The following is an 18034-nucleotide window of genomic DNA, read 5'->3' as shown; positions in this document are numbered from 1 at the left end:
AGAGCCGTAACTCTGAACACCTAAGCCAGTGTTTTTCAAACTTCAATGGCGCCTCATTAATAGTGCAATTCAGTGGGTTTTAACTAGCATTTACAGAAATGGAATGGAATAGAATAGAATAAAAAAGAGTGTGAATTGCACATAAAAGAGAGATACTGACTTGTGACGCTTTGGTTTCTGCTTTATATGTGTATAGCATGAGTACTGGGTCATGATGTAAAATGGTGTTTTATAAAATAGGTCATGATGAAAATAAATTTCAAAGCCGCTGCCCTGTGCTGTACTGCCCAACTGCTCTGGCTTTAATGGATCACACTCTGTAGTGGTGAATTCAGAGAATAAATGAGTGAAAAGATTAACAACATTATTTTAGCTATTGAAGCATGTTCTGGTGAACCAAACAGGATAACAGCATCCACTGTTTCATTGTGTGTGTGTGTGTGTGTGTGTGTGTGTGTGTGTGTGTGTGTGTGTGTGTTCAAGGTAGGATTGTTCAATCTATACTCATTACCAGGTCTGAGGAACACTTAAGAAGGAATAAGAAGGAATGTCCAGTAGACAGAAGATATCCAGATCCAAATTCAGGATTTAGGGCTGAAACTGAGATAAACAGATACAGCTAACAATGAGGAGTGAACCCATTTCAGGAGAATAGGTAAAGGGAGAAAAAAGGAAAGGATCCTACCTTATAACTTCATTTCAGAGATGGCGAATGCATGTGGTTGCAATGCTTCTAAAAATGATGGTCAATCAATCAGATAAGTCAAATATTTACCCAGTGATATTTTTAGCATATTATTTGCTTAGAAAAATGCTTCTTTCCTAAGAAAAAGGGACACTTCTTACTCTGACTGTGTTATAATTTTGAGAGATATCGTGAAATATCTTATCTCTTTATGTAATAGTCCTTTTACGTGAAGTTTTCTTTGTAAAGATGGAATTATGAAAAGGTAAAAATTACCATAAAAATAGAGTCATTTGTGACTGTAATCAGATGTCACTCTTAAGATTCTGAACATTATGTATCCAACACTGTTTATGGTTAATAAACAAACTACATATCTTGCTTATAAATAAGTACATAGACAGACACACACAAAAATGAAGTGAATATTGGCTCTAAAAAGATAACCAATGATCCTCATTATGATATACATTCAGTGGTTTAAAAAATGGTAGACATATTTCCATTTTACTAAATTAGGTTTTCAAGAGGTGCATTATTAAAGGCTACATTTTCTATTTGGTAGCCTAAAATTTCTCTAAATAGTTGGTTACTGTTAATGGCGCAAACATCTGTTTTCAGAAGTAACTATTATTCCTGTAAGAAGCATGCGTACTCTCAAACATGTTCCCATATTTTTTAAAAATGTTATGCTTATTTACAAATTTTCCCTTAGGGAGCAAAAATAAAGTATACAGATTATCATTTTTTTCATTCCTCACTGGACTACCTCTAACAACATTAAGTGTGTGGGGTGAGTCCATGCTACAAAATAGCAATCTAGTTAATCTTTTGTGAAAATTGCCTGGCCTCTCCTATATTACAGGGGGGATTCAGCTGTAGCACCCGCCTGTGCTGCCTTCAGTGCCTGCTTTAGCAATCCCAATCTTTGCTTTATCTTCTCCGACAAATGGCTCATGTTGCCTTGAACAGAAATTATATTTCTTGTTCGAAAGAGCAGATTTTAACTTTTATTTCCTCTAAAAAGATCGCAGCGCTATGAGAATAAAATCTATTATTTTTCACTCCTACTATATTCAGATCATTCTCATTTTAAAGCTAAGCATGATTTTTGCTATAGCGTAAAGATAGCAAATCAATATGGAATTTGCCAAAGATTTTCAAATGCATTCTCTTTCCGAGGCCAAAATGGTAGGTGCCCTCACACTTTGCAAGCAAATAATAAAGCTGAGCTGAAATATTTCAATCCTTTTCTCTAGAGTGTGGATTTGTCCTGCAGTCGTGGGGAGATGGGTGTAGATTCACCTTGTGCTCCACCCCACCCTCCCTGCCGTGGTGTTCCCAATAGCTGAAAAACGTGTGAGCTGTAAGAGAAAAACAAGACCTAGTGCTCGCCGTGCGGGAGTGAAGATGAGTTTTCACACACTGCCTTGGATTTTATACATCTCCAGACTTTAAGTTACCCAGTATGAATGACTGTAAATTCTTTTGGTTCCTATGGCCCTGAAAAGAATAAATTGCCAGCATTATCAAGATTTAAGCTGGTCTGAAGATTCCAAGTATTCAATGCAGTGTTTTTCTTTAGGATGAGTCGGGGAAGTGGGAGACGGGGGCGGGAATGGGTTATCGCAATGGCGGTAATTTTTTCAAATCATGATCTGTGAAAAACATGGTGTTATTTTATGATATTAGAGTTCTCAGAGAAGATCCAATACTTAAGAAATGTAGTATTATTTTGCAGGAGGGCACCTGAAAGGAAGCAGATTTGGATAATTTTCCCAGTCCTACACGGCTGATTTCTCTGGTGAAGGGATCCGGGCAGTGTCTTAGGAACTGCTCAAAGTTCCCAGATACCCAGCGCTGGGGAGTGTGGAGAAGGCGAGGATGGCGACAGACAATACCTAGGAAGCGGTGATTTTCTTTAACTGCCCCCAGAATATCGGTAGAGGTAGTAGGGACTCAATAAAGAAACACAAAGGAGACGAACACGGCACGATCGCCGGGGTCCGCGGCTGCTCTGTGGGGCCCAGCGCGCCCCAGGTCGCGGCTCCCCGGCCCCCAGCGCACCTTTCCATCTCCAGGGAAAATATTTAGACGGGAAACTCGAGTGCACCTTATTTTCTCTTTGGTTTATGAGTGACCCAGAAGGCTTCTAGCTCACAATCGCACGATTTCAGGACGAGGCTGCCGGAGAAGCGCTGACGACCGAGGATGGGGGAAGGACAAAGAGGAAGAGGAGGCCTGGGAAGGAGAAAGGAGCGGCGGAGGGGCGGGGAGAGGAGGGGGCGGGGAGAGGAGGGGCGGGGAGCCGAGGGAGAAGGAAAAGAGGGCGCCGGGCCCCTCGCGGGGACGCCGGGCGGGGCGCGGGCGTGCTGGAGCCTGCGGGACCCAGACCCCGCTCCGGAGCCCGCCCTGGGAGTGGCCAGCTTGAACCCGAGGGCCCCGCAGACCGTTACTCCGGCCCCCGCCCGGGGCGGGGCGCGCGGGGGCGCGGCGCAGCCCAACCCGCACAGCCGCGTCCCCAAACACCACCGAGGAGGGAAAACAGACGAAGAAAAAGGACAAAACAGAAAAATGCAAAACGGGGGAGGGAGCTCACCGCCTCTCGAGCTTTAAATTGATTTCTTTGACTTACAAAAAGGGAGAAAGGGAAAAGGAGAGCAGAGCCCACGTGCCGGGAAGGTTGTTGTCTTCAAGCGCCACCTTCCGTCGGCCAGGGCCGCCGCGGGGCTACCGGGCGGGCTCGGGGCCGGGACACCCGGGAGCGGCCGAGCCCCACGGGGGGCTCGCCGGGGAGCAGCTGCGCCCACCCCGAGGCAGGCCGGGCGCGGCGGACCGCGAGCCGGGCGGATGCAGCCGTCTCAGGCTGGGCGCGTGCCCGAGTGTGCGCACCCGGGGAGTGAGCGCGCGCCGTCCGCTGTCGCCGTCGGGCCTCCCGGGGACTGGGCACAAAGGCGCGCGGGGCCTCTCCCGGGACACGGTCCTCGGTTAGCGCCGGCGCCCGAACCAGCCCGGTTCGCCCCGGGCCGCCCGCTCCCCGTGGTGCCGCGCGCCGCTTCCGAGCATCCCGGGAAGAGGCGCATCTGTGCACACACGCGGATTTTTTAAAAATAACATATTTCTAGACATGCCTCCTCTCCCCCCACCCCCATCTTTGCAAAGCAGCCCGGAGGGCGGGGTGGAGGGGCGGGGCCTCCGAGTTAATAAAGGGAGATGGGCGGAGCCGGCCCCCAGCCATTGGCTAGCCGGGGGAGTGATGTCACCCATATGACACCCTGATAACTAGTTGAGAGAGAGACCTCAACTTTTTGCAGAAGGAGCGCGCGCGCCTGGGAGAGCTCGGGGTCCGGCGCTTGCGGTGGGAGCCACGAGCCGGAGAGAGGGGTCCCGGGCTGCCTCGACCGCCGTCGCCACCGCCTCTCCTGTCGCGATCGCAGCTCCCAGCGCGCCGGCGGCCGTCGCCGCCGAAGCCACCACAGCCGCTGTGTGCAGCCTGGAAGGGGGGGCGGGGGGGAGGGGGGGAGCCACGAAAGCGGGGTGCCGAGGACTTTGCAACTTGCCCAGGAAGGTGGAGGGGTGGGAGGGGGAGGGGGACCTCCGCACGAGACCCAGAGGCCCGGGTTGGAGCGTCCAGCCCCGCAGCGGATCATGGTGCAGCAGGCGGAGAGCTTGGAAGCGGAGAGCAACCTGCCCCGGGAGGCGCTGGACACGGAGGAGGGCGAATTCATGGCTTGCAGCCCGGTGGCCCTGGACGAGAGCGACCCAGACTGGTGCAAGACGGCGTCGGGCCACATCAAGCGGCCGATGAACGCGTTCATGGTGTGGTCCAAGATCGAACGCAGGAAGATCATGGAGCAGTCTCCGGACATGCACAACGCCGAGATCTCCAAGAGGCTGGGCAAGCGCTGGAAAATGCTGAAGGACAGCGAGAAGATCCCGTTCATCCGGGAGGCGGAGCGGCTGCGGCTCAAGCACATGGCCGACTACCCCGACTACAAGTACCGGCCCCGGAAAAAGCCCAAAATGGACCCCTCGGCCAAGCCCAGCGCCAGCCAGAGCCCAGAGAAGAACGCGGCCGGCGGCGGCGGCGGGAGCGCGGGCGGCGGCGCGGGCGGTGCCAAGACCTCCAAGGGCTCCAGCAAGAAATGCGGCAAGCTCAAGGCCCCCGCAGCCGCCGGCGCCAAGGCGGGCGCGGGCAAGGCGGCCCAGGCCGGGGACTACGGGGGCGCGGGCGACGACTACGTGCTGGGCAGCCTGCGCGTGAGCGGCTCGGGCGGCGGCGGCGCGGGCAAGACGGTCAAGTGCGTGTTTCTGGATGAGGACGACGACGACGACGACGACGACGACGAGCTGCAGCTGCAGATCAAACAGGAGCCGGACGAGGAGGACGAGGAACCACCGCACCAGCAGCTCCTGCAGCCGCCGGGGCAGCAGCCGTCGCAGCTGCTGAGACGCTACAACGTCGCCAAAGTGCCCGCCAGCCCTACGCTGAGCAGCTCCGCGGAGTCCCCCGAGGGCGCGAGCCTCTACGACGAGGTGCGGGCCGGCGCGACCTCGGGCGCCGGGGGCGGCAGCCGCCTCTACTACAGCTTCAAGAACATCACCAAGCAGCACCCGCCGCCGCTCGCGCAGCCCGCGCTGTCGCCCGCGTCCTCGCGCTCGGTGTCCACCTCCTCGTCCAGCAGCAGCGGCAGCAGCAGCGGCAGCAGCGGCGAGGACGCCGACGACCTGATGTTCGACCTGAGCTTGAATTTCTCCCAAAGCGCGCACAGCGCCAGCGAGCAGCAGCTGGGGGGCGGCGCGGCGGCCGGGAACCTGTCCCTGTCGCTGGTGGATAAGGATTTGGATTCGTTCAGCGAGGGCAGCCTGGGCTCCCACTTCGAGTTCCCCGACTACTGCACGCCGGAGCTGAGCGAGATGATCGCGGGGGACTGGCTGGAGGCGAACTTCTCCGACCTGGTGTTCACATATTGAAAGGCGCCCGCTGCTCGCTCTTTCTCTCGGAGGGTGCAGAGCTGGGTTCCTTGGGAGGAAGTTGTAGTGGTGATGATGATGATGATGATGATGATGATAATGATGATGGTGGTGTTGATGGTGGCGGTGGTAGGGTGGAGGGGAGAGAAGAAGATGCTGATGATATTGATAAGATGTCGTGACGCAAAGAAATTGGAAAACATGATGAAACTTTTGGTGGAGTTAAAGTGAAATGAGTAGTTTTTAAACATTTTTCCTGTCCTTTTTTTGTCCCCCCTCCCTTCCTTTATCGTGTCTCAAGGTAGTTGCATACCTAGTCTGGAGTTGTGATTTTTTTCCCAAAAAATGTGTTTTTGTAATTACTATTTCTTTTTCCTGAAATTCGTGATTGCAACAAAGGCAGAGGGGGCGGGGCGGGGGAGGGGAGGTAGGACCCGCTCCGGAAGGCGCTGTTTGAAGCTTGTCGGTCTTTGAAGTCTGGAAGACGTCTGCAGAGGACCCTTTTGGCAGCACAACTGTTACTCTAGGGAGTTGGTGGAGATATTTTTTTTTTTTTTTCTTAAGAGAACTTAAAGAACTGGTGATTTTTTTTTTTTTTTTTAACAAAAAAAGGGACCATTGCAACTTTTGTTAATTTAATTTTTTTTTTTTTTTTTTTTTTTGGAGGGAGAAAACTGATGTCTTCTATGCATCCGATTCTTAACAAAACTGCAGGGAGCTTGAAAAAATGCAGACTGTACAAACGCTTACAAAAAAAAAAAAAAAAACTGTGAACTGACTTAAGATCAGAGTTTACTTTTCAGATCAAATTGTTTATGGTTTTACAAATGTGATTTCTACTTGCCAACTTTTTTTTTGTAACTTGTTCCCTTATACCTCCTTGATTGAATACCAGACAGCCTAGACCTCAGTACAAAAGGTATTGAAACATTTTTGATACATAACAGACCTCAGTCTTTTTTAAAAATTAATATATTTTCAGGCGTATTTTTGTACAGTGAAAAGGGAACATTCTTGCTGTGTTTTTTCAGTAAGACTTTCAGGCACTTCTTCCCTTTTGATTTCTTTTTTTTCCTCTGTTTTTTAGCATGCAAGTATGTTGGTACGTTATGTCCTGGTTTAAAAAGGATTAAAATTTTAAAATAATCCTTGCATCTAAAGGCCTTGTGGTTTAAAAAAAAAAAAGCAAACTTTTTTTTGTACAGCTATAGTAGAGATTTGTTCAATATTTGTAGGTAAAGATTTATTGAAAATGGTGATATAGACCTCAGAGCTGTTATCTTAGTTTAAAGATTGTATATGTACTGTACTATAGTAGGACTTTATGTATCTCATACGCTGTGATGTGGATGGGGCCCCAGATGGAAGGTTTGAAACTGGATTCTCGATTTTTAGCAAAAAAGAAAAAAAAGGCACATAGTTTAAAAAGTTTCTCATTTTGTGCAATATAATCTAAATAAAGTACAGACCATCTGCATATTTTGTAGCAAATGGTGGCAAAGCAGACTCAATGCACTGTCGACATCATTGCCTGTTTTTTTTTTTTTTTTTTGTGCTGGAAGTCTGTATCTTGACAATTTTAATAAATCAGCTGGAACTGATAGAAACTCGCATCGCCAATAGTCTCTATGGAAGTCAAACTGGAGGTCCTGTTGTCGCAGAGCATTCGGTGGTGAGGCTGTTGTGTGCGCGGATGCGGGGAGGTGGCAGGAGAGAATTCTACATTTAGGGGGTTAGGCTGAAAAGTGTTCAAAATTAGCAGGCTGATTTCTTTTTCCTCTTCCGCTAGTTGTGAAAGACAGGGGAAGGGTGTTCTTTCTCTCTGCCCTCCCTTTCCATCTCCAGCTCCCCATTTCCTTTCTCACCTTCTCCTCCACTCCCTGCCTCTTCTCCCCACCCATCCTGGCGGTTGGGCCGCGCGGAGGCTCGGGAGCTGGCCGGGGCGGGGCGGATGGAGGGGCCTGGATTGCCAGCTCGCTTGGTCGGGGTCCTGTTCGCTGGGGCTTGTGTGTTCTCTGCGGCGGGCCGCGTCCCCGCTGAGCCTCGCGGTGACAGCCGCCTTGGCAGCGAGCGCTCGGGCACTTCTATCCCCGCCTCTCAAAGGGTGGGGACAGCCGTTTCCAGATTTGAATTTTTTCTGTTCTTTATTTTTAACGCTGCATCTTCGCGTGTGCTCAGAGGGGGTTGTTGGCGGAGAACGCCGCCGCAGTTTTTGACCTCTAGCGGTGAAGGGGGAAGGGGAAGAGGAAAGGAGAGAAGTGGTCGTTGTCTGTTTCCTTCTGTCCCCCCGGGCGGTGGAACTGTCGGAGGGAAGGAGGACGGTGCGGGGGCGCAGGGGGCGCGGGGCGCGGCGGGACCCAAGCTACGAGCGGGAGGTAGGCGGGAGTCGGGGGAGGACGCGGCAGGCTGGACGAGGGCACCCCGAGGAACATGGCCTGGCCTCTGTGCCATCCGAGTCGCGGCCTCCGGGGTGCCGGGGAGGGCCGAACCACTGGTGAGGGCGTGGGGAGCAGGGGGTGGCAGAGGGCACCTGGGTGGTAGCCCGGGACGCAAAAGGCAGAGCCCTGACGCTCCGCGCCCCCGTGACTGGCTCTTCTTGCCTCGCCACCGCGTGCTCCTGGGCGCGCCCCGCCGCGGGCCCTTGAGGCGCGCGGAGACACCAGCGCTGGCGTCCGGGGCCCGCGGGCCGGGGAGGAAAGCCTCAGGGCTGCGGGGTGAGAGGAAGAAAGCAAACCCGGAGACCAGGCGGCCGCCGCACTGCGCGCCCAGGGCCCTCACCACGCCCTCCCCGCGCGCCGGCTCAGGGGCTGCCCCGGAATCAGCTCCCCGGGGCCGCCGCAACAAAGGTGGATCCGCATCTTGATTGTTCTCCGGGAGCCTCCTGGGGGCTCGGGCGGCGGCGTGGGCGCGACCCATCCCGCTGGCGCTCCCCGCTCGCGGAGCACCGTTTGCCTGTCCACACCCCCTCGCTCCCCACCATTTTTCCTGACCGGCCTGTGTCCCCGAGCCCTCGCTGCAAGCCCGGGCAGGCGATCGCGGCCGGGCACGCGCGCCCCGGGCTCCCGCCCCCCTTCCGAGCCTCTGCCGCCTCCTCTTTCTGCTGGGTCCGGGAGGAGGGAGGCTGGGAGGCCGCTCGGGGCCCAGCGTGCCAGCCCCGGAGTTCAGCCTCCCGAGCTGCGGCGCCTGCAGCGGAGGAGGTTTGCAGTGGCTAATTGAAACTCACTGCAAAATCACCACGACTCTTTCACCTACTGAAATGATTGACCGAGGTTTGGCCTTCCATTTTTACTGAGATTTGGCGAGACCGAATGGAAGCGTCCGCACAGTAACTGCAGCTGCTAGGCCAAAGGGGCCCCGGCGCCCTCCCCGCCCCCGCTCCCGCTTGCTTTTGCCTTTACTAGATCTCACTACCACCCCACCCCCGGCCCCCCGACTGCGAACTCGGGCCTCTCACCCGCCCCCCAGCCTCCCGCTCTGGGCGAGCCTCCTCCCCAGCCCCCACCCCTGGGATGATGCGAAGCCAGCAAGCTTTTGCTGCAGATGGACAGGTTTCTTTTCTGCGGCTTTTTCCTTTCGATAAACCATCAGATTTCAGTAGTACATTTGGGAAAAGAAGGGGCTGATGGCGTTAACCAGGTTCTCAATATAGAACTGGATTTCTGGCGTTGTTTACCTTACCCCACACCCCCTCAACATGTAGACTAATGCAGCCATTGGTGGTACATTTATTTTAGCCACGAATGACTGAACCAGCGGTTTACAATTGACACTTGCTCCATGCTGGTGATTTTATGCGGCAGCCCTCTGCTGCAGTTCCGAAACTTGTTGACAACGTAAACCCATTGATAGGCTGATCTATGTATTTTGAAAACCTGAAAACTTGGCATGTATTTTATGTTTTAATCATAGATGAATCTTGGACATTTTCTGTGGTGAGGTGGAAACTTTAAGTAAATTAGTAAAGTAATAATTTGGCTTCAGAATGGGAAGAGATAGTCAAGTTTTTTTTTTTTTTAAAGCCATGTGGCCTAACTTGATAGAAAAATAAAAGTAATTGGTTGGCAATCTAAATTTAAAACCTGTTAGAACTCAGGACAGGCGCTTCAATGCGCTTTTTAACAATATTTAAGGCTGTTTTGATGAGTGCATTGTGAGAATCATCTTAATGAATTCTTTATTGAATGTCGAAAACATAATATAATACACAAAGTATTCTTGCCACTGGATAGTCTTCAATAAAAGTTTAATTGATTTTTTTTTGTTGGTCTCTTAAGTAAGTCTTATTTTTAGCTGAGCATTGACAGAGTATCTTAAAATGGTAACCTGGGGGTGGGGGGTGGGCGCTGTGTGCACGGCAGCCTAGCCAGTGGGGATCCTGCTGTTTATTATAAGTAGTTCACAGACTCTGATGGCATTTTGTAAGCTTTCCATCTTTAAGAAATTGAACCAGCATTCTCTTATTAATTCTTTAAACTGTGGAAGTAATTTCCAGTTCTTACACTCTGATATGCATCCCTTTTATTTAAAAAAAAATGCTAATAAAAGGCAGTGTACTTAAACTGTGCTTTGCAAATATTATGTATGTTATGAATGACTACAGACACTGGGCAAATTATTTGTAGAATGATTATCCTTTAGCTAGAGAAAGAAATCATTACAACTCTTTTGGGCAGAGATGTTTCTTTTTAATGTTAATCAAGGGGAAGTGATTTAAATATGCATAAATGTAGCAGTCGGGGTGATTTAGTTGCTTTTTTCATGAAAGAAAAAGACTCAAAAGACAAGACTTATTTTTCTCTTCTCTGGGAATTGAAATCGTAATCATCTGATACTAGTACAGTACAAGAAATTTACATTTGTTTTGTACTTCAGAATGTAAGTGACTTTTGCCCAAGGAATTTGAGAAATAAGGCAAATAAGTTGCTCTATTTTAAAGTAGTCATTCAATATAAATATATTATATCAATCTTAACTTTTTTATTCTCTGATATGATTAATAATATGTATATTCTTACTTTTCTTCTAATGGGCATATGTATCCTTGTGGACACTTCGAGAGAGGTTTTCTTGGACTCTCCCATTTATAGAATCTTTATACTCTTTTACTGTGTGGTTCCCTGCTTTTAACAGATTTCTGAGGCAAATATATTTGTGCTTTTTTCTTATGTAGGAAGACCAGCGAAAATAGTTTACTGAGTTGTCAATTTTATCAGTAGATAAGAAACTTTCTTTATTACAGTTTCAGGGAAGATTTTTTCAGGATATTTCTCAGTTATTCTAAGGGCCAAATTTTGTAAAATTTCCATTAGGAATGTCAGTTTCAAATACCCTTTGTATAGCCTAAGCCTGTGAGGATAACAAGAATGAGCCTTACCTATCCTAACACAGGAATTTACAAGTTCCCAAAGTAACCGTCTCCATGTAACTCTTGACATACTTTTCTGAGATTTGGCTTATTTTTATTATTGGTTCTTTCTCACTGTTCATTCTATTTGATTTATTCTACAACATCCCCTTTTATTTGATGATCTGGAAAATTCTGCTCTTTGATAACAACTCAGGATTTTTTTGTTCAGTTTTGTTTTTTGCCCCTTCCTGTGGAGCCTACGTTTTCAACCACAATAAAGATGAAACAAAATTTATGAAACTGAGCTCTCTTCCATTTTACTTACTGCTGGCTTTTTTTTTCCTTGATTCCTACCATATCTTCGTTTTTTTCTTTGTATTTTTTTAACACTACCTATATCCATTAGCTGCCTAATTAGTTTTATCTGTTCCATGTGGATGCAGTGAGTTTATAAGAGAATTTCACAAACAAGTAGTTTTTTAGTGAACTTAAAATAAACAGAATTTTAAAGGAGACCTATTTTTATACTCAATAAAAGCACAAAAGTGCAGAAAGTATAAAACGGCTTACAAAGGGAGACACAAGTTCATAATGTTCCGTGTATAAAAGTAATAACTTTATTGGGTAGAGATATTCTTACAAGATCTAGCACCTCTGCCAGTGCACAGATGGGACTGTTTTAAATGATTTGGGAACTTCTGGTTGCCTGCAGTTGTGAACAGAGAACTTCTCTACAGAGAAACAAACCACTAAAAGCAATATGACCAAGTTGAGATGTGGTTTCCAATGAGCAATTGGTGAATTTAAGCAACCTGGATGTGCATATGTGGAGGCTCCCGTCTCACTGTTTGATCAAACTTCTTTTATGTAGTCACGTAAACTTGATTTTTTTCTGCTGCGAAAATGACAAAATAAAGCAATATGACAAAAAGTTTAAAAATGCATAAAAAATAGGATTTCCTCTAGGCTCCTCGAAGAGATTTTTTTAATATGATGCTTGTCTTACTTTCTTAGACACATTACATTTCCCCTTCCAAAAAAAAAAAAAAGAACAACTGGAAGTAATTTATCATATAAAGAATTTTGATCAAATAGATATTGACAAAGGGCCCTCTGTCACATTTTTCTTCATCCAGCTTTTGTTCAAAAACAGTATGCCTCCTCCCTTGAATCACATAGGGAGAAACGTTATACGCCATTCTCATTAATTTCCCATTCTGTCTACTTTTACTCTTGTACATATGTTGTGGGTTTAAGAGTCTTTTGCATTTGTTCTGTGACACCTTTTTTTGAATTGACTGTTTTAAAACGGAGGCCTATTTTTTCCGGTTTGGGACTCCTAGTGGTTATGGCATCCCATAATGCTTCGTGACGGCCACCAGGACAGAACCACCTGATGTTTTAGAGCAGTTTTCAGCATGACACTGTTAACAAGTGTGTATTTTCCAAGGCCACATGAAACTTACTTTCTTAGCCACTCCAGGTTTGGGAGCAGAAAAGCTGAAAAACCCTTTTGTGTAGAAGTCTGAGTGGTTTGTGGGGGGACCTTTTTTAGAGTTTGCATGCCAGCGCACGACCTATTGCTGTGAAACAGAGAGAGGGTAAAGCTACCTGAGGCAGTGCGCTGGAGGATGAAGTGTTTGATAGCACTAGGGGGGAAAGAAAATGCATGGCAAAGTTTCGTCTTCTCGTAGACTATCTAGCATGCAGAGTGTAGTGTGTTGAAACGGTGTATGACATTGCTGTATCAAAGTTGTAAAATTAAGCATTATTTATTGAAAACTATGTATTTTTTTGTAAAAACCTGATCACATAGAGAATATCAGTGGCTTGTGCTTGTGCTTCAATCGAACCAGCTTCTTGACCCACCCCCCCTTGGTATGCAGTGTTAATGCTCAGGGTTGAAAATAGTACACTCCAATGTCTCTTTTGCAAGAGTTTTTCACAGAGGATTACATTTGTTCAAAAGACTCTAATAAAATTGTGTGATCAATCTTCACTTGTGGTTTTTATGTGACTTTTTTCTAGTTTTGCATTTGATAACTGCTGTTTAATTCCGAAAATGTTGTCTCAAACCAGATGTTAGGGACAGGCTTGAAGATTCCTGATGTCTCAGCATCCAGCACGGCTGTCAGCCTCGGCAGGAGGAAGAGCACGGAAAGTGAGTTTTCTGGGCAGGTTGGAGAGCTGCTGACAGTGGGAATGAGCATGGTGATCACATCTCGATATATTAAACTGGCTGATAGAGTGAATAAAACCACAGACAAAGTGTAGAGGGGTAGATTAACATGTTTTGTCAGAAATGTTTGAAGTAGAAAATGAAGGAAAAATATCAGGGGCAGTTGCTGCTATAGAATTCAATGCCAGCAAACTCCATTCCTCGGTGTCTTTTTTTTTTTTCCTATAAACAATTTACAGTGTAAATGTATTTTGACATAGAAATCATTCTGTATTGAGATTCTTGATATAAAATGCTTTTATGAAAGCCTGTAAGTGATCCTTGGAATTATTATCAGATTTTTTAAAAGATGTGTTTACATGGTGAGTGTGTGTTGCCTATTAAATTTGGTTTTGTAGAAACGTTTGTGTTGTATTGTAAAAAAATCTCAAAGTGCACAATTAACACAGCCACTCTTAGGTTCTTGGTTATGTCAATTTCCACTGCAGACCAAAGAACAAACATCAGACCTATCTATGGCAACTTTTTCTAATAATTATATCATTTATTCAATGTTTTGACCTCATTTCAGAATATTTTTGAATGTCTTTCATCTTGGTAGGATTTTATTTTTATTTGCCTTTTGAAGGAAACAAAACATAGACCCTGTAGAATTTTTATCTAGCAAGGAAGTTCCTTGCAATGAACACTAATGGAGCCTCAATATGTGTCAAATTCCCCATTGGGACTCCTTGTACTATTTGCTATACAATTTGCCTTTCAGTGATGTGGCGTTTTTCTTAGATTTTTTTTTCTAAAATTTAGTAAATTTGTTGACACCTTTGGTTAAAATGTCACTGATACAGTTTGTAAGAAAACGTAAAATGTTGAAACATTGATCTTCTCCCAGTAAATCTAGGAGTGAAAGGAAGAGTTGAAGGGATCTTTCCTTCAGTGATAGCTTATCTATAGTTGTCCTAAATATAGTCTACGCTCACACAATGTCATGATCCAAATACAGATAGTAATAGCCTTGTCAGAGAATATGTTGGTTCTCCTCAAAAGTAAATTCTTTCATAAAATGAATAGCTTGGTGAACTTGAAAAAATTGAATCCTGATTATAACATTGGTCAGAGTACATACTATTTCATTAAAAATGCCATTCTTTCGATGTGTTGAGAACATGGAGAGTGGAAGGAGGTCCTAGCAGAGCAGCTCATCATGCCACTTTATATTGAGTCTTTTGATAGCACTGAATTGTAAAGCTACACATTTTGTGACCTACAATCAGACAGACGACTGAATCTAACCATTAAAGGCAGTACATGAGAAAAAAGTTAGGAGAGATAAGATTTTTGACCCTTTAAAGATTTCTTTCTGTTAAATAATCACCAAGGTGCGTTTAGCCTGTGTTTAAATACCATAGGTGCCAATCATTTCTGCCATCCTTATTCTGTTCTGAAGGATTTTGCAGACTCACATTTCCAGCTGGACTAAACGACCATGTTCCACCCAGTGCCCCTTGGCTACTAACCAAACAGCAGCTCATGGACAATAAGCTTTCTCAGAACCTGGGACTCACTCAGTCTGTCCTAAGATTTGAACTGCACTAATAACCAGACTCCTCAGTCCCAGATTTGCAGTTAAGAAACACACACACAGGCCTAGTTCTTGGTGGGAGTGGAGTTAGGAGGCCAAGAGGAACTCTGAAGCCTGAGGTAGCCACCACAAGCTGAAATGAGGAGGTTGGAAACAGGAGGAAAACCTAGAAAGCAGAGAAATCATAAGGGAGAACCACAGGAGCCCTGAGAGGAGGAATCTGGGGTATCTGGGAGAGGCAGGCTTTGGCAGTCCTCTGCCCCAGCTCTGTGGGGTTTCCTGCAGCAAATCCGTGGCCAGGCTGCTGGCAGACTGGGAGGTATTTGGCTATTCCTTGTTACTAACAAAAACATATTTTTTTGTTTGAATGGCAACAAAGCCAGACAAAAAATTACATTCCCTTTCCTCCCTTGCAGAGAGAGATGACCATGTGACATAGTTCTGGTCAATGAGGCTTTAGTGAAAGTTTTTCACTGAGCCCTCCAGGAAAACCCCTCTACAAGGAGGCATACATAGTGGGTATGCACCTTTCTGCATTTGTTTCTTCCTTCCGTCTGGGATGTAGGTGTGATGGCTTGAGCTGCAGGTGTGATCTTATGATCAGGAAACAGGAAAAAGAAATTTCAGATTCCTTGACCAGCCATGACAAACTTGAGCCACTGAATCACTGCCAACTGCGGCGTTGTGTTTGAGTAAGCTACAGTTACTTGGATTTAAATGTAGCCAAACCAAAACTCAAAAAAGCTTCTATTTTCCTGAGATTATTTAAGTGGATTTGTGTTTCTCTTCCCCCATTGAGTAAGACTACAAAGAGTTTAAATAGCTGAAGAGGGAGGAGGATGTTTTAAACACTGGAAAATATTAATACATGGAGAGACTTTAGTGAAACTCACAAAAGTTGACGAAAATATTTTTAAAAGAGGTAAAGAGAAAAAGAAAGAAATGTCAAGAATTTTTACAACCACAAATAGGACACCAGATTTCCACTTACATTTTATGTTTATGTTATATGAGTATTTGGATTAGGATTTGTTGGAGAATTGCTTACACATTTGCAGAGCTTCTCAGCTTGATGATGATACAAGATCACTCTTCGTCTTCACATCTCAAGCATTTCCTGATTCCATTGCCAGCATGTACTTCTTCTAGATGAATAGTTTCTCACTAATCTAATCCTGCCAGATTAAATTAAGCTTCACTTGATTCGGTAGATGGCATCTTCAAAATGAAGGGGCCCTCAGATACTATTTGCTCCCGTTTTTTCCTGACAGTTAAAAATTTTGGTTTTCCAACTCATAGAATATTGCAAGCAATAGACGTTGAACACCAGGAAGGGTGAGAGGGCGGGAGAGGGGTGAGGGGTGAGAAATTACTTATCGGGCACAATGTACATTATTTGGGAGACAGTTACAATAAAAGCCCAGACTTTACAACTACACAGTATTTCTATGTAACAAAACTGCACTGGTACCCCTTAAATTTATACAAGATAAATAAGAAAAGGAAGGCCAATGTAAGCATGCTTTCTCGAAAAAAGAAAGAATATCAAAGTAATATATTTAGAGTGGTGAATTGAGAACCTGAAGAAAGAGCCAGAGGAAAAAAAAAGAAAAAGAAAAAAATTATTAACAAGGCGGCTATAAAAAGCAAACAAAAAGCTAAAAGGTCTGGGATCATTTAGTTTAAAGATAAACAGCTCTACTCAAATGACCCCTGAGTGCATCACTGTGTTAGATAATGTTACAAAGATCAGTGTTTATAATATTGACACTAACTTCTCAGAAGACGCTTGCATCGTGTTCATTATGGCCTATTTACGGAGGCAGGGAAGTTTGAAATCTTGCTTATGTATTCTACCAGACATTTTAAATGGAACCAAAAAGTTTAGGAAGAATCACTTTTGGCAAAACCTTCTCACTTGAGAGTATTCTCTAAATGAAAGAATTTTTGGTCCAAGAGCTAGCAGAAGATAACACAGGGAAGAAGCTTTGCTTTGTGGGCACTAAAGAGGTGGAATACAATACTCCAGTGAAGTCACCTCATGTGACTGAGATCCTACAATTCAGTCCGAGTCTGCACAATCCAGAAGATGGAGCAGAGGCAGATGAGATGGCTACAAAACTGGCAGGAATGAGGAGTGCCAGCCCAGCCCCAAGAGGGGAGGCTGGGGGGGCGGAGCCAAGGAGGCCAGGATGGAGGATCCAGGGAGGCTGGGGTGGAGGAGCTGAGAAGGGGTGGAGGAGCTGGGTGGCTGCGGTGGGGGAGCTAGGGAGGCCGGGGTGGAGGAGCTAGGGAGGCTGGGGTGGAGGAGCTGGGTGGCTGAGGTGGAGGAGCTAGGGAGGCAGGGGTGGAGGAGCTGGGGAGGCTGGGGTGGAGGAGCTGGGGAGGCCGGGGTGGAGGAGCTGGGGAGGCCGGGGTGGAAGAGTTGAGACCTAGGTGGAGAAGCTGGGGAGGCTGGGGTGAAGGAGCTGGGAGGCTGGGGTGGAGAAGCTGGGGGTACCAGGTTGGAAGAACAGGGGAGGCAGGAGTGGAGAAGCTGCAAGGACCAGGGTGGAGGAGCTGGGGGGTAGGGGTGGAGGAGCAGGAAGGCAGGGGTGGAGGAGCAGGAGAGAAAGGGGTGGAGGAATAGGGGATACCAGGGTGGAGGAGTTGAGGAGAATGGGGTGGAGGAGCAGAGGAGGCAGGGGTGGAGGAGCTGAGAAGGGGTGGAGTTGGGGAGGCCAGGGTGGAGGAGCTGGGGTGGCCGAAGTGGAGGAGCTGGGGAGGCTGGGGTGGAGGAACTGGGGAGTCTGGAGTGGAGAAGCTGGGGAGGCTGGGGTGGAGGAGCAGGGGAGGCTGGGGTGAAGGAGTTGGGGACACTTGGATGGAGGAGCAAGGGAGGCAGGGGTGGAGGACCTGAGAAGGGGTGGAGTGTGGGAGGCTGGGGAGGAGGAGCTGGGAGGCCAGGGTGGAGGAGTTGTGGAGACTAGGGTGGAGGAACAGGGGAGGCAGGGGTGGAGCTGGGGACACCGGGGTGGAGGAGCTGGGGAGGTCAGGATGGAAAAGTTGAGACCTAGGTGGAGGAGCTGGGAAGACCAGGGTGGAGGAGTGGGGGGGGCACGGGTGGAGGAGCAGGAAGGCTGGGGTGGAGGAGCAGGAAGGCTGGGGTGGAGGAGCAGGAAGGCTGGGGTGGAGGAGCAGGGGAGGCAAGGGTGGAGGAGCTGGGAGACCAGGGTGGAGGAGTTGAGGAGGCTGGGGTGGAGGAATTGGGGAGGCTGGAGTGGAGGAGCA

At 47.3% G+C, this 18034-nt stretch overlaps 1 protein-coding gene across 1 annotated transcript; it reads left to right on the top strand.

Moving 5' to 3' along the window:
* The first annotated feature begins 3994 nt into the window (after positions 1-3994).
* On the top strand, positions 3995-6861 carry SOX11 (SRY-box transcription factor 11). The gene has a single exon (XM_054548426.2). The coding sequence runs from the start codon at positions 4334-4336 to the stop codon at positions 5657-5659; it is 1326 nt and encodes a 441-aa protein (XP_054404401.1). The 5' UTR covers positions 3995-4333; the 3' UTR covers positions 5660-6861.
* Positions 6862-18034: the final 11173 nt, after the last annotated feature.

The sequence above is a fragment of the Pongo abelii genome, chromosome 12, assembly GCF_028885655.2.
Source record: "Pongo abelii isolate AG06213 chromosome 12, NHGRI_mPonAbe1-v2.0_pri, whole genome shotgun sequence".
Classification (NCBI taxonomy): domain Eukaryota; kingdom Metazoa; phylum Chordata; class Mammalia; order Primates; family Hominidae; genus Pongo; species Pongo abelii.
The sequence above is the reverse complement of the archived record's forward strand: the minus strand, read 5'-3'. Positions and strand labels throughout refer to the sequence as shown.

Bases quoted from the DNA above. Each gene is read 5' to 3' on its own strand.
- SOX11 (XM_054548426.2), top strand. From the start codon at position 4,334: ATGGTGCAGCAGGCGGAGAGCTTGGAAGCGGAGAGCAACCTGCCCCGG.